Source organism: Triturus cristatus, chromosome 1_2 (assembly GCF_964204655.1).
Source record: "Triturus cristatus chromosome 1_2, aTriCri1.1, whole genome shotgun sequence".
NCBI lineage: Eukaryota > Metazoa > Chordata > Amphibia > Caudata > Salamandridae > Triturus > Triturus cristatus.
In genome coordinates, this window is record NC_140580.1 from 1,002,744,606 (window position 1) to 1,002,768,328 (window position 23,723).

The window sequence follows — 23,723 nt, forward strand, 5'->3', positions numbered from 1 at the left end:
TCTTTTGTTGTACATACAAATGTAAATTAAGCCGGCATTTAAATAAAATTTTTTTTAAAAAGAGTGGCATAACACGTGGGTCTTAAGGGGGAATGGAAGCAGCCAAGTACTCTGGGGTGTCTACTTTTCTGATGGGCTTTTTGCAACAGAAGTAGCACATGCTAGTATATAAGTCACTCCCCATATGTCTTGAAAGTAAAAGTGGTGCCTTTTCGGGTTACAGCCTTTGAGTCTGTAGAGGCAATAGTAGACATTTCAAGAAATTGATTACTATAAAATTGGTTTGTTTGCTTTGGAAACATCTAAATTTGTGGCGCATACCATCATGCTTCTGCTCTAAATGGAATATAAAATAACTCGTTGGACTCAGAATAAATGGGCACCATAGCACAGCGATTACGAAAGGGATTACATAATACTGCCGTAAATGTCACAGCGTGTGTATGGTAAAAATATAAACTTATTATTCAAGTATTTGATTTCCTTTTTGCATGTCTGAGATTTTCATTCTCAGAAACATGGAGAATTAGCCTTAAATCAACAATTCTGTGATTTTCGGTATACAAATTTTTTATGTCATATGTTACTTAACCTTAAACATCTGCAAAGTACTTTGCAGTTGAATTGTTGAACACAGAGGCTATTAATAAAACATTTTTAAAAGTCCCAGAATTCAAACAAATTCTATATAAGAAAAGAATAGACAAGGTTTCTGCACATGCAAGGTGATGGAAGTACTCCTCCTAAATCTTAGACCTTAGTGGAGGAGATTTAGTGTGAGGAGAAAATCCCCAAATTACAGTCTTCTACCTCTGAACTAACCTTTTGTAGATCAATTTAAACCGCCTTTGGCATGTACAGGGCGTCAATCTACCACATTACAACTAACCCACTTCTCAGGGTGGGGACATTCCCACCAAGCCTATATGCGAAAATCTTATAATTATTGTTCTGCTCATGATTCTAACCTTATCTAATCCTCGTCGTCATCCTCTTCAGTGAGTAAGATTTTGGGGATGCCTTCTGGGACTTCGTTCTTTCCCAAATGTCCTTTGAATGAAAGGGAGAGATCAACAATTCTGTTTAGTGGATGGATTTCGTGTATTGGGTGTGAATGTGCTTCATTGCTGCACCGTGCAGGGCCGGTATGGGCTCCTATGCAACTCTCTCTACAGGTGCTACTGTTGGATCTATCCAGTATTGATTTGCTTAGGACTGTTCTATTGAAGCTGTTTGGTATAGCACCACTCTGCAACTCTGCTACCTTTATATTGTTCATGTTCAGTTTGGTGAGGGAAGACACATCTACACTGTTGTCAGGGGTAAATTGCAGATTAAGCTTTGGAATGTAGATTGGTTTGTCATCCAAACCCCGATATGTCACCAACGACTCATGACTTTGTCTGATTAGCGAAAGGTCATAGGACTGTCCCAGTAGTTCGACCTTCTCTAGTAAACCATGAGACCTCTTTGGTGAATCACTGCAAGCATCGCTGATGTCTGTGGTTTCGCCATTATAATTGGACCCTGTTCTGCGTTTTGGATTGGCAGAAGCGGTAGTAATTATAACACAGTCGGAGTTTGCAGATTGGGCTGTGAAATACTGTTGATCCTCGCCTAAGGTTAAACTTTCCACTTTTTTATTGGTTTGTGTAGGCTGTATCTGGGTCACACATGATGCTTCCAATGTGATCTTAATGGGCACTGAACTACCTTGATTGCCCTGTCTGTCTGCCTCCATGGGTTCTTTCCTTGATGACAACTCGCAAATGTCTGAGTGTACTACATTGCTTAGCATTGTCTCTGAAATGGGCTCATAGTCTTTACGGCCCTGCTCCTGTGCTCCTCTAGGTGTTATGCTGGAATGAGACTCCATAGTTCCTTGCTCCTCTGCTTGACTGGTAATTTCCTGTTTACAGGGTTTTTCACATTGATCTTGCAGTTTTCGTATATCGTTGAACATAATCTGGGTGGATGATTCCTTCTCTTGCAATTCTATTTCTGCACACATATTTTGTGTTAAAGGTTTCTCACCTTCATCTTGCTTACAATTTTCCTGGTGTTTTACAACTAAAGCTGGGTCTTCTACATACATGGTCATATTGTGGATGGATGGTGCCACGTCTGTATCTTGTTGTTCTTCAGCCTGAAGGAACTTTTTGTTGTGGGAACTTTCTACAGACACACATGCATTTGTCATATGTTTCCCAGAAGATTGTTCTGGTGTTTGTTCTTTTGTCTTAGTAGGTACTTCCAATGAATTTAATTCCTCGGCTTGGCTCTTTTCACGAAGAGCATTTGAGTCTGGTTCTTGAGAGGTGGAATTACCCTGCAAGTATTGGTTCACATTCTTCTCCTGGGTGTGTGTGACATCCACTGAGGCCGTCCTCTCTTCACTGATTAATAAACTGTCCAACAGTTGAACCACGGATTCAGGATTGCTCGACTTTCTGCTGTCACAGTCTGTGAGCACAGGACTTCCTTCAGACAGCTGGGGTGAAAGGCCAATATGTGGGGTTGGTATATTTCTGTGGAGTGACGAAAAGAAACCGCGTTAACATATTGTGTAATTTTCAAGTAAACATTATGATTCTAGTTGTAATCCCATTAAAGGAATCCAGCATGAAAAATAAGGGAAGCTTTAGTTGTGTGGGTGGGCTCCTGAGAAAGATACAGAAAAAAGATTACACCAGAACTGAAGCCATGAGAATGATAGTATCTTCACTGCAGCATGTTTGCCTTCCCTTGCCCTCCTTTTTAGGTCTCGCCTGACCCAGCGCATGCGTGGTCTGGCGAGACTTTTAGTAAGGGCTTAAAAAAATGCTACCATGGCCCGCCTACAGCTTGCGTGCATGTGCGTGGGCGCGCATTTATGAGGTGCCATATGGCTTTCCTCGTCATGCTCATTAAGTGCGTCGCTCGCCGCGCTTGATCGCGATCACATTCACATTCGTGCCCTCCCCTTCATTGTCTTTTGCCTCTCTCTTCGTCCTCTCTTTTGGTTTCGGTTCTAGCCATTACTCTCAGCGCCTTTCCTGCTTATAGTTTTTCTCTCTGGGCTTTCTTCCTGCCTCTCCCGTTCACGTTTTTTTAAGGTCTTCCTTGATCTATCATCCAGTACTATCATCCTTTCTCCAAGCCCTGGCCTCACTGCCCTCCCGTTTGATGTCTTTGGCATCTCTCCTCTTTCTTGCCCCCTCTCTCAGATTCAGTTCTAGCTGTGACTCTCAGTATCTGTCCTGCTTGCAGTTTTCCTCTCGCTGTTTTTGTCTGTCCTCTGCGTGCTCTATACCCATCACTATACTTCTCTCGCAGTCTCGGTCTTCCATGCAGTGGCTTCACTTACTTTCCTTTCCGTGATATGATCATCTTTGCTGACTCCACCTTGTCTATCATCTTTGCTGCCTTTGCCCTAATCAACGTTCTCTATTCCAAGGGACTAGTAAAGCACACAGACTACGAAACCGTATCAGAGAATGCATCCCGGCTGAGCACGTCACATCCCACTATTTGTTAATGCTCTCCCACAACCCAAGACAGACTAAATCGTGTCATCTTTACATGCGAAGGCTTTCCATGGCAGAAACACCAGCTGAAAAAGGCTCAGTGCAAAACATGGCAAGGTTTATGTTTTTTACGCTTTTGCATCAGTGGAGGATCAGAGAAACACACACACTCACTCTCTCTTACTCTCTCCCTCTCTCTCCCCCCTCTCTCTCTCTCTCTCTCTCCGCCCCTCTCTCTCTCTCTCTCTCTCTCTCTCTCTCTCTCTCTCTCTTTCCCTCTTTCCCTCTCTCTCCCTTGTTGAGTGTGGGGAGGAGCCATGACATAGCTTGGAGTGAGTCATGAGCTGCCCCCCTCACTTAATAAATAGCATATTACTCTATGCTCATCTGCCTCCATAGTTTATGCCATGGCAGTTTTTTCAAGTGTATTTGTTTTAACAATTTAATGTCAAACAAAAACCAAGATGCAAATATATAAATGTGTTAACCCTTTAATGCTCGCACTGCATCCTTTTTAAAAAAACTTCAGTCTCCAAAACTAATACACGGATTTGCATCAAACCATAAAGGAGTGCTTTCTCAGTAAAGTTTTACTTTAATGACAAGCTTGATGTAAATGTGTTAAGCTGTGTAGGCTGTTGATGAGATATATAGCGCAAATTCATGTTTATTAGTACAATTGCTCTATACAATGTGGCCACATCGATATATACTGTAATACTTGTAAAGCAGTGCAGGTAAATAGACACATATGCAGAAATCCTAAGGCAAGGCCCCTATGAACCCCTCCTCAGGGCTTCAGCTCCGACTGACAAACACCTAGCTTCATCTGCACTGCAATGTACATTGCCACGCCTACCGATGAATATGCAGTAACCAGAAAACACCACTTCTGCTAAAGTGCACAGCATCAAGCAGCCAAAATCACTGAAGGTTGCCAAACTGACATTTAGGAACATAATTCCTCACAAACAGATCACTGTTTACTATTCGCCAAGTTGCGTTCATGTACTCGGTGCTGCTCAGTTTTAACTTTACATACATTTATGCCACCAGTCATTAGTGTGATGATATATTTCTAGAGCGGGTGGAGAAGCTGTGAAAGTCCCGCACCTCCAGCCATCTTGGAGTAGAATGGCTTCAGTAACAGACAGTGGGCTGAATGAGGATGTGTAGACACAGATCCAAACGTGCGTTTCAGCCCAAGAAAACGTCCCTCCAGGATATTCGCTGGGAACATTGTATAACCATTACTTCTGATCAGACAGCTCTTCATAATTAAAGAATGCCTCTACAATCAATCATGTTATATCTTTTAGGAATGCCTTAGGGTAATGGTTAAACAAGCATTGGCATCGCTTTTGGGACCTTAAAAGTATTTAGTTATGCAGCACAATATCCTTGGTGCAACACCAACTGTTGCATGGCTAAACACTTATTAGGTCCCAAAGGCGAGACCTATTGGCTATGCCAATGCTTGTTCTTGTTGCCAGCTTGTCTCTGTTCCTGTGCCAATGTCATGATGGCTTAGCCACGGACCAATAAACAACATTAGAATTTTTTTTTTTTTTAAACAGCTTGGTCTACTTGCTCTCCTTCAATCTGCTGCAGGCGTCTTACTAGACACTGCTTGTTAGCTACAATTGTTAGAGCTGCCAACATCTTCATTGTCTTTCCCACCTCCAAACCCCTCCAACTTATTAGGCTACACAAGTTCATCTCCACTGATAATGACAAACCAATAGTAAGTGAGGTGACAATGTAGCAAAAACCAACATGGCCCTGTATGATAACAGACAGATTGGTAGCTGGGAGCTGGGTATGGTCTTATTACTATGCAAGTGTATGTATTCCATTGCTTATGGTATACTCCTGGAAATGCATGTGGTGCTGTGTCGGCCTCCAGTACTCAAATCCATTATATATATATATATATATATATATATATATATATATATATATATATATATTGTTTACCAAAGCCCCGAGGGTTTTAGAGGCGCACTCGACAACAGTTGTAAAACCAGAAGGTTTTATTAAAGCAGAGAGCCAGCATCTTCCATATGGGGTTAGAATTCTTTGTCGACGCGTTTCGAGGCAGGCAGCCTCTTCTTCATGGACAGCTCAGATGACTGCGCAAACGGCTCCAATCAGTCTTTCAAAGAACATGCAGAGATCCGCAGTGGATCACGGTTAGTGCCTTCGTATAGTACGGAGCATGCTGGGACACAAAGTCCTAATTGGAGTACAGTATTGCCCCCAGTGGGCTCCATGGAGTCATCAATTATAAAAGCGATTTTTCACCCTTCAGTGGGCCCCCAAATGCCATGCTGGCTTATTGACCCACAGCTGATGTGCTTTTCGCGGTGGCGGCATGGTTCCTATACCGCGTAGCCTTCCCTGCATTAGACGGGAATGGTGCAGCCTCCCACGGCTGGGCAGCCGTGTTCTTCATTTGGTTTACCAAAGCTCAGAGGGTTTTAGAGGCGCACTCGACAACAGTTGTAAAACCAGAAGGTTTTATTAAAACGGAGAGCCAGCATCTTCCACATGGGGTTAGAATTCTTTGTCGACACGTTTCGAGGCAGGCAGCCTCTTCTTCATGGACAGCTCAGATGACTGCGCAGACGGCTCCAATCAGTCTTTTAAAGAACATGCAAAGACCCGCAGTGGATCACGGTTAGTGCCTTCGTATAGTACGGAGCATGCTGGGACATGAAGTCCTAATTGGAGTACAGTATTGCCCCCAGTGGGCTCCGAGCAGTCATCAATTATGGGCAGCCGTGTTCTTCATTTTGTTTACCAAAGCCCCGAGGGTTTTAGAGGCGCACTCGACAACAGTTGTAAAACCAGAAGGTTTTATATATATATATAATATATTTTTCATTGTGGTCACAAAAGCGCATATGAAATTCTGGGATCTTACTTCTCAGGTGGTGCGATTCATCCGACAGGGTCACACCTGTCAAGTATCCTTCCAATTGTTACCAAAGTAACACAAATGAAAATCACACTCTCAGGCAGAGATAATTTTACATGGTTTATTTAATTAAATAGCGTTGGGTGTTGTTTGCCGCACTGTCTGTTATTTAATGATTTAAGCCAAGCAGAATTATCTCTGCCCATGAGTGCGATTCTCTTTTGCACTGTGGTTTCTCCTTCGAGAAAAGAAAGACGGTTAAAACATCAATAGACACAAGATTTTGGCTTTGTGAAATGCACATGGCTCTAGTAGTTTGCTTTCTGCCAGCATCTCCCTAGCCCAGTGTTTCCCAAACTTTTTAGAACCACACCCCACTTGTTAGAACAACAAACTGCTATTTAAGGGCAGCACATTTTCGATTGATTTGGCCTCTAAATTTGTACAGACATACAGGTTTACTATATAGCACACAAATGATAATAATATTTTTTGCTTTCCTAAGTGCTGAATGCATATTTAATGTACATTTTGGTGTGTATTGCAAAAAAAACAATATCCTACATTGTCACATTATTCACTTTAAAAACTCTCACTTTGCAGTCAGAGAAATTAAAGTAAATGGCAAACCCCATGTTAAAAGGATAAATCAGCCTAACATTTAACCTCTGTGTTTGATTCACCTGCAAATGTGACAATAAACACAGAATTTTAAAGCATCTTTATTTATTGCTCTGACTTTCGCGGCTCACTAAACATTAGTTAACCACCCACCAGTGGGTCACGACCCAGAGTTTGGGAAACACTGCTCTACTCTCTTGAAGAACTTGTTCGAGCAGATTTCGGAGCATTTGGTATCCTCCTACGAGAAAGCATAGTTTTCAGAATCTCTGTCAATATCCTAAATGATGGACGGATCAGCCCTTGTTGAATCGGAGACACCAAAGACACTCATGGAGGCACCCTTATTTACTGCATCAATGCAAGAACCATTCAGAGAACAGCGCTGCCAGGGTTTTGATATGCCCTTTAACTTAGCCTTGTCTATTACATGCACAGAGTTCAATCACATAAGTTCCTCTTACATACCATGATTCTACAACTTCAATCAGAACTGACTCACGGCACTCATTCCTCCCTATGGACATGCTGATGGCCTACTACGCCAGCATGCAACCCACAAGCACTGCTCTCAGGGCTCATAGCCCAGCTTTGTCTTTGAGGGCCTTTCAGTTTGCCTTTGATTAGTTATGGGGAGTGGGATCTCGACACCAACGTTTCTGTGACTTGCTCTATTGAATTATGCACATTTGCTCAAACCTTTTAGTCCTTGGTGATGTCAGGTTTGCCAAAATATTACGTGCAGCTAGAGATCCCCACCCTCTCTCTCAGGCTTTTGCATCCCAGGTGCTGGATCTTTTACCACCACGTTCTGAGACCCAGCACCCAGCCTAGTACTCACCTTAGCCAATCAGACAAATCCTAGCATTAGCTGCAACAGACTCATGCAGAGGGAGTTAGCAGAAGATTCCCTTTCTAAAGCTAACCTTTCTCACTTTTGATTGGATAGTGTCGCATCATTTGTAATGTCTTCCAAAAGGTAAAAGAGAAGGCTTCAGTTGTCTTCGATCGGGGATTGAGGAAGGCTCACAACATTGACTATATTGACATGGTTCAGCAAAATGTGTCCATTGGTCTAGAAATGAGGACGCTTACAGATATGTTTGTGTGTCTGAGGATGTTTAGATCAGCTTCTTGAATCCCAGAAGGAAGTCAGCCTAATTTGGTTTTCGACTCTTGAGCTGTAGTAGCAGATTGGACGGACTTGGGTTTGGGGTAGAATCGGAATCAAAACCTGCAGCAGAGTGTTGCCATAACAACTGAAGCTTTACACTTTTCTAAGACTCCTTATGTTAAAGGAAAAAGGTTGTCCTTGACTTTGTCCTAAATGCCAATGTGCTTTACACTTATTTAAACAATTTCACATGCACACAAAACAGTTCATGCCTCAAGCTGCAAAGTCAAACGCCTTTATTTGTAGGTACAAAATCACTTTTTTCCTCCCAGACAAAAAATAAATTCTTCTGCATCCTAAGGCAAATGTTCTGCAAACCTGTGAATTGTAATGTGCCAGTACAGATGCCAGACTGATTTAACATAGAGGCTGTCTTTAAATAGTTTTCCCCTTGCTATTGCTATGCTTTTCACCTCCTACCTAAAGCAGAACATAGGAAGGTTCTTAATTTTGATCTTGTGGTGCTGTGGCAGTAGCGTATTGAGCTGGCAAACTGCCTAATAAAATGACATCATGAATGGTTCATCGTTGGGCATCCTATACTTGGTGACTTATGCTTTGGAACAGAAACTTCTGAAAGAAGTGTATCCCGTGTATGCATGTTAAATCCGGGATGATTCAAACCCAGAACAGGTTTTTTTTTCACACCAGTGCAGACAGAGTGAGCCCTGAAAAAAAACAACAGTGTCATACTTAGAAGGAGGGATTAGATCTAATACCTCTGTAGCCTTGGTAATCCTACTTTGTAATATGCAAGGGTTCACTTGGGACACCTCAATCAGTAGAGTCAATATCTGTTCTTACCTTTGCTTTCTATGACATGTAGGCCAGGTTGGCTCATTAATGTTTGCTGTTGATTGTATTCTGATACATGGTGGCATTCAATAAGAGCAGAACAGGTTTGAACATAGTCAGTGGAATGTTATCCTTGATACAAAGAGCTAGGACATCAAGAAAATGGTCCAACATCATGAACACCATTGAGGACATTTTGATATGTTTTGCCAGTTTAACATTGTTCAGCTGGAACAGGGTAAACATCCTCTTCAGAGGACGTTCAGGGGTCCTCAGTGGTGACTGGTATTAGGCAAATTAGAACATGTTGATAATGAGTTGGGTATACATTGAATGCCAAAAGCCATGGCGCTCTTAGTTAGAGAGGACCCCCTCCCACGAATGGTGATATTACAAGGAAAATTGAAGGGCTGGTGTTCAAATCTCTTTCAAAGGAGAGCCACAAAGCTGAGCAGGCTGCACAGAGAAAACCAATCTGAAGCACCTAATTGCTTCTCCAAGTCAGAAATATCTATGAGCTCTGAAAGCGAAGGCACTGGTTAAGTTGGATTTATTTGCTTGATAGGTACCCATGTACTGGCACTTTGTTTTCTCTTTAATACCATACATCCGCAAAGCAAGTTCTGGTACCAAACTGGGTACTAGTTTGATTATTAGAACCTCCTTCTGCTAAACATTATATGCATCAAGAACATGACGAGATTTTTTGTTTTAGGATACTTGGTATAGCCACATCCTGGCCCCCATGAACCAGTAAATATGAATTGGCATTGGGAGCCAGACTCACCTTATGACTAGAGAAATTCGATCAGCAGCCCCTCAAGCTCATCGTGACCTCATCCACTTCAGGGTACTTTGATGATCATGTTTGATAAGATATCTAATCATTTGTAAAAGATCATACAGAGCCATCGGACCTAGGTCTTTTAACCAGCTTCTTGCCCTCTGAGAAGTATTCTCAAGTGTGACCTCAATGAGGTTCTCCATATTAAATGTAACTAGGTCTTCTAACTAGCTGCTTGCCCTCTGAGAAGCATTCTCAAGCGTGAGCTCATTGAGATTCTCCATCCTAAAAGTACTGTGTAGCAGAGATCCCCAGTACAGGGTAGGCCAACATCTGTCTCATACCAATAGGCATTACTGATCATAAAAGGGCACACGAGTGAAACCCTCTGACCTAATTTCAATAGCTTTCCTCCCATCCTTCTGCTCAGTTCCTGCTTCAGTAAAGATGAGAGATAATGCCCCTGTGGTCTTGGGAGGACTCCAGTACAAAATAGGCAACGACTGAACAGCTTGTAGCATTCAAAAAAATGCTCTGAGTGGTTTGTCGGTGAAGAACTGCTTGCTGCTTCCAGTGCATTGTGTAAAGACATTGATTATTGACTTTAATTCCTTGGTGTTAGAAGACACTTGCATAGGTTTTAAATGCAGTTGAGACGATGTATCTCTGTTAAAGATTGAGTTACTAGTTGAGGGGGCGAAGTCCTACTCAAGCAGCAACCACAATCTCTGTCCGGCTGAAAGGCAACCAAACCTGATATTAACTTGTGCTTAACCCTCTGGCAGCTTTGCACGAAAGCAGTCAAGCTTAACTTAGAGTCAATGTGTAAAGTATTTATGCAGCACTTTAAACAGTAATAAAGTGAAAACACAACACAAGAAAAATCCCACACCAATTTAGAAAAATAGTTAAATTTATAAAATGATTTGACACCAAAATGACAAAAATTCAATCCGTAGAACCGGAGATATGCAATTTTAAAGATTTCTGGTAAGTGTAGCGTCAAAAAGCACAAAGCGACACTCCTGGTTATTCGGTCATGCGAGACAGGGTGAAAGTTACAAGTTCAGGCCCACCACGATGGAGCATGGGCCGGAAACAGGGACCGGGTTTGTCACCCTAAAAGAGTTACCTTCAAAGCCCAGCATGAAGAGTTCTGTTCGTGGTGGATGGGGCTGCAAAGAGCAGGTTGGTGGTCATGGCCGGTCATTGCTGGAGCTTCGTGTTGGCAGTCACCGCTACTTGTTGATTGATGTGCTGTGAAGTGTCTGGTTCAATGGAAGTTCACATTGTTAGGTATTAAGATCATAGTGTGCCCAGGCTGTTCACCAAGAGCCCAAAACCTTAGTATTTCTTCTTTTCTTGAGGTGAGAGCTCAACCGATGCCACACCAAGGGTCCAGGACCTGAAGGGCACCTCTTGGAGATCAGGAACTCATTCCATCAGAGGCCAGCAGGGTACAGTGAGGTCGAGTTACAGGTCTAGGTAGCAGGTCAGCAGTGCAAGTAGCCTCTAGAGCTTGCTATGTCCCTGCTGCAGAGAACAGGAGGGCAGTCAGCTGACCCTTGGAGTCACTTCAGCCTGGGATGAGCAGAGTGGCAGTCTTTCTGACAGAAAAGCAGCACAACAGTCCTTTTTCTGTGAGTACATGCCTTCTTCGAGTTTCTAACAAATTCCATATGAGGTCATAGATGTTTCCTGCCTCACTTGCCCCAGCTCTAAGCTGGCTGATGAACAATGCAGTGGTGACAGGTTTTTGTGTGAATGCAAAAAGAACAATTGATGGACAGAATGCAGAAGTGTCATACATTCACCCCAGTACCGAGATCTGGGCCTAAATCCGTTTTTTTGCTCACCATGCCATTCCAGTTTGGACCCAGCCGTATGCAAATCAGTCTTGACCCTGCGCCCAATGGCAACAGTCAAGCTCGATCTGCCAGGCCGGTCCTCCCTGGACTGGAAACAAGCATCCTAGGACCAGTTTCAGGCATTCAGCCCTCATCAGCGAGGATAGCTTGACTCCAGTGGCATGGAGAGCATGACGTCCATGTCTGGGCATACCCATCCCACTCGGGTGACAAATGCAAAAAGAACTATTGATGGACAGAATGCAGAACAATGTCATACATTCACCCCAGTACAGAGATCTGGGCATAAATCCATCGGTTTTTTGCTCACTATGCCACTCCAGTTTGGACCCAACCATATGCAAATCAATCTTGATCCTGCGCCCAATGGGGAACAGTCCCGGCCGAACTGCCAGGCCAGGTCCTCCCTGGACTGGAAACAAGTATCCTAGGACCGGTTTCGGGCATTCAGCCCTCATCAGCCAGGATAGCTTGACTCCAGTGGCATGGAGAGCACGGGACCCACGTCTCGGCATACCCGTCACACTCAGGTTGACAAATGCAAAAAGCTCCAGCTCACCTCCCTCCCCATCCTGCCAGTTGATGGCCCATCCAGGCACACCTAATTCCTCTATTTTGTGGCTGCCTGGGAGAAATAAACAAAGTCCAACTGCCAACTACACCCAGTCATGTGACTCAGGAACAGGCTGCAAGTACCAAAACGTCAGGAAAGGAAAATGTCTAATTTCTTAAGTGCCATTTGCAAAATTGTATTAAAAAATCTGACTTCACCATTAAGAAGGATTTTTAAGTTGTTTCTCAGACACCAACCATGATAAGTTTACCTGTTTCCAATCAAATGTTATCATTATTAAGTGTAATCAGGCAATCCAATATTATCCTATGGGAGAGGTAAACCTTGCAGTAGTGAAAAAAAACAAAGTGAAGAGTTTTTCACTACCAGGGCATCTAAAACTTAAAAGTGCATGTCCGACTGTATTGAAAAGGAAGGTTAGGCAGGTTGAAATGGCAGTTTAAAACTGCACACACAGGTTGCACTGGCAGGCCTGAGGCATGTTTAAAAAGGCTGCTTAAGTGGGTGGCACAATCACTGCTGCAGGCCCACCAGTAGCATATAATTTACAGGCCCTGGGTACATGTTGTACCCCTTTACTAGGGACTTACAAGTAAATTAATTGTGAGAATTGGGTGTTAACCAATTTGACCGTGTTTAAAGGAGAGAGCACAAGCACTTTAGCACTGGTTAGCAATGGTTATACGTGCAGAGACCTAAAAGGCAACAAAAATGGGTTCCTAAAACAGGAGGGTGGAGGCAAAAAGCTTGAGAATGACCCTGCAGAAAAGGGTCAAGTCCAACAATCTATATAATTTAAAGTATCTCATAGAATATATATACCTTCCATTGTCAAATGTCTCAATACTACCCAGCTGTTCACTTAATATACAGGTCTCCTATCCATTTTTTTATTCTCGAATAGGAACATATTGCTTAGAAACTCAGTGATTTCTATATGAAGTTGAACCACCTCTTCATTACCCACTAACTCTCACATAATTGACCTTTACCATTCCCCTTTCCTTCATCACAACAACCTCCTACATTTCTGCCACTAATGCTTCATATCCAAGTGCGTCACAGAAACTTTTTCTAAAAATCCAAATACATCACGCTGATCTTTAGAACGATGAACTGGTTTATCTTCATACCTTTCATAAAGATCCAGATTTATCGCAGGGTCTAGAAAGCATTTAATACCAATAAGATAACCTAATTCACAAGTAAGCTAATCTGAAGCTGAGACTCATAGACTCTTTGGCCAGATGTTCCAATAATACATTTGAGAAAAGTGGTTGTAATTGTGGACCAACCTTATCTGAATGGCCTCCGATTTTGTAAAGTTACCAATGTTCTATTGCATCGCATAACAAAATCACCTCTCATAGCACTTTACAGAATGACCTTCCTAATACATTTTAAATAGGCATTTTGTAATTGTGGACCTCCTCTGATTGGCTACAAACAGAGCATTTGGTGTAGTGCGGGTAGAGGGCCTAGACGTGTAGATGTGTATGTGCAAATGTGAGGTGAAAGTGTGGGGGAGGGTATTAAAAATGGGTAGCCAGTAGTGCTCCAGAGAAACGGTTTTAATCGGGTGAGCCCACTGGTCCCAGTTAAAACCAGATAATGAATGCTACTTCAGAAATAATGTCCAATAGTGGCTATGGATTTGAGGTTGACATGTTTCTTGCCTGGTGTGTCAAAATGATCATGTGGCAATTCGTCAGAACCAATTCTATATGTTCTATCTACACTGTGGTTAGATCACTGATAGTATCGTATTGTGGACCCAACAAGTAAAACCTAACAGTGAGGTACCTTAATTTATGTAGCCCAACCTAAAGGAAAAGACGCAAAAATGAATATTCATTAATATAGCATCATCAACTCATTTTTCGTGATAGCCTCCTCTTAATTCCGTGCTGAGAAAGTGCAAGAAACATACTAGTGACTTTTGCAAAGTGAATTAAACAACATGAGGTGCAGTGGCCCACGTGGAGTAAAACCAACAATACAAATGTGAGCGGTGGAAAGGAACTGCCGTGGTTTATATCTAGTGGGAACACTCACCCAATTAGGGCGAATGACTTGCTCCATCGAACCAATGGCGGAGGAACTACGCTATATTTTAGCGTCCTAAAGGAGTTTTGCAGTAAGAGAAATAAATTAATGAAAAGTACAGGACAAGAAAGATAAGCCGTAAGGATTTGCAATGTTTATTTCCCGGTGGAGAAGAGAACACGGCACCCCAGGCTCCTATGGAGCCTACAGATCGGTAGTAGCACTAGCAGTGTACTTACAGTTCAGCAGTTGCTGATACAGCCAGGACCTACCCCGTCCTCCACCAATTCGGGAGAGAGGCGGGGCAGTTTATATACTATGCCTGATGAGGCGCGCAGTATCCGGTTAACGTCAATTGACGTTAGGTGTGGTCTTGTGTGCCTGTGAAGGCGTGGCGAGAAATGGTATAATCAATTGCCATGTTGGGTGTGGGGAAATTATCCCTGATCGCAAGGGTAGGTGATGTAAAGCCCCCGTGTGTGTTGCAGTAATACCCAAAAATATTTTTTCGCCATGAAATGAGACATGGGTGTTCAGTAATCAGTCGTTAATATCTTTTATTGTGTAATGCGAAATGGGTGTGTTAACTGAATTGATGCTCAGTATTGTGCGCTGATATCAAGTAGATCGAAAGATGCTGAATGCAGTGACCAGCTGCCAACACCATATTACACAACTGAGGTACATGGTAGTGAAGTTACCCAGTCGTGTGGGAAACTAACAGTACACTTCTTAGTAGCTCCAGGGTAGTCAGGTAGATATTGTTGTTTCATGTGTGTTCATAACCCCACCATCCTAAAGGTTGCAGCAGGTGATAGCTGAGCTATGTTGGGTGCACCTGCTAGTAGATGTTGTGGGTCTGTTCCATTGCCAATGCTTCCAAAACCCCATATAATGTACAGGCCTCTGTTGCTCCCTAGATAGGTTTGTGGTGTGTGTGTGTGTGTGTGTGTGTGTGTATGTATATATATATTCACTGAAAAAACCATAGGTTTCACACACGTTATAGTTAGGAATTAGCATTTAAAAAACCTTGCAAATTCACTGAAAAAACCATAGGTTTCACACATGTTATAGTTAGCTGGACATTTCGCTCGTAAAAAACCCTGGAAATTCCCCCGTTATAATTAGTTCAGCTAACTATAACTCGCGCGCCCGCAATCCACTGCTGATGATGTCACATATTACATCATTCATGACATCACTGATGACATCTCAAATGACATCACTGATGACATCATCCTGTGAATATGTGTCTTTCTGAAAAATAAATATATTTTATATATGTATATCTAAAGGTTAATGGAAGAATAAATTGGTAAATAAGTGTCTAAGTGGATGTTTTTTTTGTAAAATTAATTGTATAACTGACTTATTAACAGTATCTTAGTGAATACTGATGACATCATCGATTGAGTATGTGTTTCTGAACAATTTTAATATGTTTAATATATATAGGGAAAGGCCAGTTGAAGAATAAGTGGGTGTACAAGTTTGTAAATGGATGCTTTTCTGTGGTGCGTAACTGACTCTATGCGAGTCATTAAATGTATCTTACTGCAGACTAGTGACTAAACTGTGTAAATGTTTGTATGTGTCTGTATGTTGGTGTATAAGTGGCTGCATGGTTTTGTGAATAGCTATGAGTGTCTATTTGAGTTATTGATTGTTTGTCTCAGTATCTGTATGGGTTCCTGAGTGTTTGTGTGGGAAGGGTGTGTGTTACTCTGTGACTAGATGTGTGAGTGGGTGATTCTATGGGTGCATGGTTTTAAGAGTGCATCTGTGATGGACTGTATGGTTGAGTGAGTGTATGTATGGGTATGTTAGGGATTGAATGTATACCTCAGTGGTGCATTTGTGACTAACTACATATTTGAAAGGCAGTATATATGCGTGTAAGAGTATATAAGTGGGTAGATGTGAGAGTGTGTGATTGTGAGAGTGACTGTATGGATGAGTGTGTCCTTGTATCAGTGATTCTATAAGAGCGTAAGAATGTGGTATTATTTTTGAGTAAGTGAACTTGAGTGTGTATAACCGCATAGGTGAGTAAATGGGAGTGTGATTATTTGCATGACTGACTAGGTGTGAGAGTAGCTCTATGGATGATTGGTGGTTTGTGAGTGTCTATATAGGTGTATAAATGCATATGATAGTCTTGTATGGAGTGACTGTAAGTATGAGTGACGGTACAAGTGAATGAGTGGAGGTGTATGTAGACCTAAGAGTTAATAAGTGGGTATGTAGTTATTGGTATTGCAGTATATATGGTTTTGAGAATGGAACTCTGAAATTTTGAGTCGGTGTATCAAAGGTTATATTAGGGTGTGAGAAGATGTGGTAATTTATCACATGGATGACGTCATCAGTGATGTCATTTGAGATGCCATCAGTGATGTCATGAGTGATGTCACTGACCATGTCATGAGTGATGTAATATGTGACGTCATCAGCAGTTAATAGCGGGCGCGCGAGTTATAGTTAGCTGAACTAACTATAACGGGGGAATTTCCAGGGTTTTTTACGAGCAAAATGTCCAGCTAACTATAACATGTGTGAAACCTATGGTTTTTTCAGTGAATTTACAAGGTTTTTTAAATGTTAATTCCTAACTATAACGTGTGTGAAACCTATGGTTTTTTCAGTGAATTTGCAAGGTTTTTTAAATGCTAATTCCTAACTATAACGTGTGTGAAACCTATGGTTTTTTCAGTGAATTTGCAAGGTTTTTTAAATGCTAATTCCTTACTATAACGTGTGTGAAACCTATGTTTTTTTTAATGAATTTGCAAGGTTTTTTCAATGCAAATTTTGTTATTTATTATTTCTTTTGAGATTTTTTTTTTAAACAATATGCTACCTATGTATATAATCCTAGATTTACTGTATCCTGCAATATGGAATGGTTCACCTTTTTTAAATACATTTTTAGATATAGTTGAACAACATAGTTAATATCTTCTACAAACCTTTATACTTTTTTTTTTAGGATTTTTTACCGTGCGCGTACGGTAAGCTTACGGTACGCACACGGTAGGCCATAAGTACGGTGTGCGTACGTAATATCTATGCTCCGTGTGCGCATGCGTACGCGATTTACGTACGCATCCGTACTTCGTCTGCGACGCGCATGCGCTTGCTTCCTACGCGCATGCGCGCGTTTTATTTTTTGCGCATGCGCCTTACGCGGAACCGCCATACGCGCATGCGCGCGTCCCTCTAATGCGCATGCGCGCGTGCATCGTACGCGCGTGCTCCTTACGCGCATGCGCGTGTCTTACGTACGCGCATGCGTACTTTTACCGTGCGCGTACGGTAAGCGTACGGAGCGCGCACAGTAGGTCATGTGATCCAGAAACAACACTTTTCATTGGTTTAAACTTCTTTCATTTCCAGAAACTTCCAACACCACACCCATTCCCCTCATTATTGCTTGTGATTCCCTAGGAGAAGGAGCTGAAGTGTCTTTGTGATACAATAGCAGAGCAGCAGTCCTCTTCTGGGAGTGAGCAGGACAGCATTATCAGACAGAGAAAGAGGAAACGGAAGGATTCTTTTGTCTGGCAATAGTTTACATTTCCAGAGGGGCAGAAGAAAGTCAATGCTCCTTTAGTCACCTGCAAACTTTGTGGGCGTGTCTTGTCTAGAGGAGATCCAAAGAAGAAGTACTTTTTTGGAATCTTCACTATGTTCAGACACATTAGGGATGTACATCCCAAGACTTTTGCTCGAGCTACTGCAGCAACCCATTCAGCAGCTCAGCCGAGCACATCCGCAGCTGCTCAGCCGAGTACATCTTCGGCAGCTCAGCCGAGCACTTCCTCTGCGATGGGAGCGTCACCCTCTTCTGCTCCTCTGGACATTTACCCTCGGTTACAGAGTGTACATATAAGGTGCAATACTTGCTACTCTCTTATTGCTTTTGGGGAGTCTAGTATTCCTCTAATAGACAATAAGATAGAGCAGCACAAGTGCGGTACCTTATAATATTGCCATTCTTTCCTTCCTCTGTCCCTGTATTAACACAACGGCTCCTTACCTCACTTTTTTTTTCTTTTTTTTTTAATCACTTTCTTTTTATTTTTTTTCTACCATGCGCGCACGGTACACGCACCCATTTTTTTTATTTAAAAAAAAAAAAAAATCTTTATTTCACCCTTCAAGGTACTTGAGGGACCACAAGGGAAATGAGAAAAGCAGAGTGAGGAGAAGTGAAAAAAAGGGAGTATGAAAGTAAATGTGTGATAAATACAGATATTTCAAACTTACCTGACCAACAAAATAACTTAATTATCAATAAATGGGTTTTTTTAATTGCTAGAAAAAAGGATTAATTTTCCTAAATTTTCTTTCTCAATCTGTAAAAAAAGAAAAAAAGTATTAATATTTAACAATACATTTTAGAATACAGTACACATATTTTCATATTTAAAAAAACAATATTTTGCCCTTTTTTGCTGTTTTCAGAATATATTGAATTTCACTGTAAATCGTGAAACCAATTGCATTCATCACTTAACAGCGGGCAAAAAAATTAACAATCTGAAAGATTGTTTAAAAAAAGCCCTGAATCTCTTCTCAGTAAAACATACCTTTATAGAAATGTAACATATTTAATAAAAACATCATCTAAAAACAATAACTATTTGCAATAAATATCGTCTGTAAATCTTGTTGCTTAAGCACATACACCAAAATAATATCTGTCAAAGAAGTCCACAAGAGAAATGTTTACCTTTCCATGAGGCCAAATGGTAATTTTTAAATTCTTTTATGATGAAATATCCAATGGTAATCCAATAAAATCGCAAAAATGATTTGTTCAGATGTTGCAATTTGTATCTAAAATTTTGTTTTCAGAAAAATTAAATAGGAATTTGGTAATTCTTCAGGCAAACGTTGCTTGAAAATCAATTGAGAATCATTACACAGTGTCCAGCCTTTTTCACATTTAAGATAAACTGTGTAATGACCAGAAGTTATAGAAGGTCCATCATGGAAAATTATTGCAACTGCAACAAAAGTTTTTCCAGATATTGATAATTGATGTCCTGTAAACTTCTTTATTAAAGTGTCCAATTTTGAACCATCAGCTCTACAACGTTGCATCATTAAAATTACATACTGTCCATATTTCTTTAAAAATAACGTTGAAAACATGTCTGATTTACATTTAGAACATTCCATGTTGTGATTGGCATCTTTAACTAATTTACTAAAAGTCACTGATTTAGTCTCTGGTAATGTTAAATAATGTTAAATATATAAACCTTTCTGAATCAACATTAGAGCTGCATGTGTTGAAACAGTTTTCACAACTATGTTCCCATTTATAAGAGAGAACAAACATATTTTCTATTTCTACCCCTTCTTCTTCCAGTACCATAAGGATATACATCAAGAATTCCTGTGCATCTTGCTGGACATTTTGAGTAAACTGTGTACATCCTGAACATACATCTAAAAGTTTTCTAACATCAGAAGCACTTTCTATTTTAGTTTTATCAATACTCAGCTTCTAAAAAAGAAAACTCATCAGAGAACAAAATCTTTTTTCATGATTTACTATTATCTGTTCTTGCAAACTTTCAAGATAAAATACAACATTCAGCACTACATTAGCGTAGCAGTTGACACCAGAGCTATTTTCAAAATGACAACCAACAACCTCTTGAACATTGCCTTTTTCTTTTTGCTTGCAATCACATCACTCTCCTTTTGTTTTCTCATGTTTTTCAAACACAGGATACTGACCTAAATGAGGAGCATAGGTTATTCTTAATCTATTATACTCCTTTACACAATTTGCATCAGCACTAACTTTTGAGTCATCAAAGTCTATCATGAATAAACCAGATAATGTTTTCACTCGTGACAAAGCAACATATGCCATACCTTCTTTGAACACAGTAGAACCAATGTTTACAAAAGCACTATCTACAGTTAATCCTTGAGATTTGTGAATAGTTACAGCATATGCTAGAGAAAATGGAAACTGCTTCCTACGTACATATAAGTCTTTTACAAGCAAAAAACGGACTGAACAACGACTAATGTCTTTAACCTCTTCAATCTGATCAAATTTTATTTTGAAAAATTCAATCCCATCTTTTTTCTGGTATTTCACAAATCCCACAACTTTACCCATAGCTCCATTCACTAAACCTTTTTCTACATCCAAATTTCTTCTTAAAAATACTCGACAGTTCATACATAAAGATTTTTTTCTAATCCAGCTGTTTTCGAAATGTTCTTCTCTAGAGAATCCAATTTATTTTTCAATTTGCCTGTTAATGTAATAGTAATTCCTTCATGCTGAATTTTGTCCACTGCTTCCATTTTCTTAATCTCTTCCTTTTCCAAGTTCAAAAGTTCCTCATTGAATATCGAGCATTCACGTAGTGTTGGCATTAAGCAGATTACAGTATTTTTTTCTGCAATGTTCTGGTATATTTTCTCTGCAACTATTTCTTCACTTGGAAATAAATTATGTAGCAACCGACTCTGTAATGCTTTTCTGCCAACTTCTGTGAGTAGTCCAATTCTGATATCTTTCAGAATACTTGCATAATCTTCATCATTTGCTTGCCTCATATTGGTAGTGAGTTCTTTGTACTCAAAGAATGACCAAATATTCGCATTACCAATACTTCCTAATGACTTCTTCGTGTCTTCATGTATCACAGTATTAAACACTGGTTGTCCTTTAACTGAAGTGAGCTGCAGAAGATCCCCAAAAACTATAACATGTTTTCCACCAAATAACACGTCATAGTCTCTCTTTAGAATTTGCTGCATTCTTAAATGCACAAAGGCAAGCGTTAAGTTTGATACCATGCTTACCTCATCAATAATGAGAACTTGCATCTTCTTCAACACTCTTGAAACTTAGAAGCATGCTTCCCCTGTTAGCTTGTGATATTCTATTTTGTTCTCATGCTCCACTGGTAACATTAGCAAGCGATGTAAGGTAATTCTTTTTATGTTATATGCTGCTAACCCAGTTGGTATAAAGTACAGTGGTTCTGTCGGGTATGTTCAAGCAATTGCTTTGTTTTACGATTGGATCAAAAGAGGCTAAATGCATCAATCAACAAAAAGAAAAAATTAATCATGAAGGAAATTATATTTAAGGGGACCACATGAAAAAATAAGCAATGACAATGCATAAATCACGATGAAATCAGATTTGCTGTGTGGCAGAGTATTCTTTATATATAAATTGCATCATTTATATTGACACCCATATAATTCTTTTTAGCGAAGCAAGGCTACCAAAGTTGTAAACATTAAAGTGAATTTGTGAATCAGTGACATAGTGACATAAGTGACACAGTTAGTGCATAATATATACAAAGTGAATACAAAAGTTTTATATACAAAATAAAAATGGGCCAGTATTAGAGAAAGGCACAATGACACAGTTTCCAAGGATAACTCAAGTTCTATATGAAACCGGGTCTTGAACTGGTCCTAGGTACTGTCGACGTTTCAACCCTATATATGCGATCTTAAATCGTCATGCGGGTCTTCATCAGGACTTAGAATTGACAATGGCAACCTAGCCATTAGTCTAGGATGGCCTAATATTCACACATTGTAGAGCCGAATCACTCATCCAATGGGGTTTCTCAAAAATCGACTTGTTGGCTACGAGGCTTAGTTGGTTGAATATTAGCCGTCAAATCCAATTTGGAGCAGAAGTCGTTAGAAAAATCTAACAGCGTTTTCGGTAACAGCAACAAATTGCTTCAAAGCGGTGTTGAATCCCGCTACTCGGCCACCTTTCGTTAATATGGGGAAACCGCGTTCGAGGTTCTGAGGGACACAGGGTCACCCCATTGTTTATGAAAGCTAACCCAGTTGGAGCAGTAACAACACAAGACAAAGTTGAATCTGTTTTTTGCTGTAGGTAGCTTCTGATGACTTTAATTAAGAAACGTTTTCCAGTTCCAGCTTGTCCACTCACATACATCCTGATTGGTTCAAATGATGTGCATGAGCACTCTTTCTTTTCATGTAGTAATCCATGATCAATTTGTTTTGTGACTTCTTCATAAATTTGTTGTTGTTCTTCATTCAGTTGCTGTTCCAAATTTGGTAAGTCTATTAAATCTTCCTGAGCTTGATTCCTAGCTGTTTCCACTTCAGTCATTGCTATTGCAGCTTCATTTTCTACGATTGGTTGGCCTAGGGGATCTTGACTGAGCGTTCCAGAACTTTGGCTGTCTTGAGAACTGTCTCTAGCTACTTCAGCTGCAATTGTAGCTTCCTGTTCAATTTCTTCATTTAACATTTGTACATAATTTGTGAAAGTACTGCATTCAATCGTATCTTTACATGCATTAAAGGAATCTTCATAGCTGTGAAAATCTCCAAGTAATTCATCCTCTGAACGCCATGGTTTAAACAGCTGTAAAAGTGCTAAGTAGTAAAATTCCTTTTTGTCAGGAGTGTCGCAACTCAGCTTCCTGTGATTAATCAAACTTCCTTTTGTTTGCTTCACCAAACATCCTTCCTCACCAATGACTTTGTATTTTCCATTGTTGATGTCTTCTGTGGCTTTCCGTGTAAAAATGTAGTTCTGCAGCACTTCATAGAGACACATGTTCTCAAGATGACGACTTATTTTGGGGTAATATGTGTCCAACATGTTTGATTTCAAAATATCTGTACTTTCCGGGTCGTTCTCTGCCAAATATTCAATTTCTCCAACAGATTTCAGTACCCGATTTCGCATTCCTGCAAGGCCTAAACTTACCCAAATTATTCTTCTGGATTTGGAGTACAGACTTGCAGATGATAACCTATCTGAGCATTCGTAGGATCCAATTTCTCGATGCGATAACATCTTTAAACTGAAACTGTATAGCTTCTTACTGACAGTCTTCTCGTGAGAAATCTCTTCCCACATTTCCTTCAATTCCGTTTTCTCAGATTTAGTGATGTAAGATGTGACATACCGAGCAACAGCAATATACTGTATATCCATGTTAGCATTCCACATGGATAAAATGACTGGGTTGTAGTCATTTATATATTTTGACTCTTCTTTTCTTCTTAGGTTGTAAGTATTTTTGGGAGATTTTCTTGTAATAGTATGTCGCACAGCTGACATAAAACTGTTGACTCTTCCTTTTGAAAGAACAGGTCGTGGAAATCCAAATTGACATTTTGTGTAGAATATTTCTTTACTCTTGTACTTTCGTCGACAGTATTTTCCACACCGATGACTTTGGAAACGTAAAACTTGCTCTTTTAACTTTTTCTCTTCTGTGCTTTTAGGTATAGCACATGTTGCATATTCTTCAATGAAACTTAAAACTGCATCATCAGAATCTGTTCCAAATGTTGGGGCATCCTTGATCCACAACAGCATATGAATATGAGGAGCACCTCTTGCTTGGTACTCTTTTCTCCAAAAGAAATCCA

General features: G+C 40.4%; 1 protein-coding gene across 1 annotated transcript in view; it reads right to left on the reverse strand.

The window, feature by feature from the left end:
* Positions 1-484: 484 nt before the first annotated feature.
* The window catches only part of LOC146868578 (uncharacterized), a 166,674-nt gene continuing 143,435 nt past the window's right edge, over positions 485-23,723 (reverse strand). Inside the window, exon 8 of the mRNA XM_085611458.1 lies at positions 485-2,528. Within this exon, the coding sequence (XP_085467584.1) occupies positions 974-2,528 (1,555 nt within the window). The 3' untranslated portion in view covers positions 485-973. The remainder of the gene's footprint in view (positions 2,529-23,723) is intronic.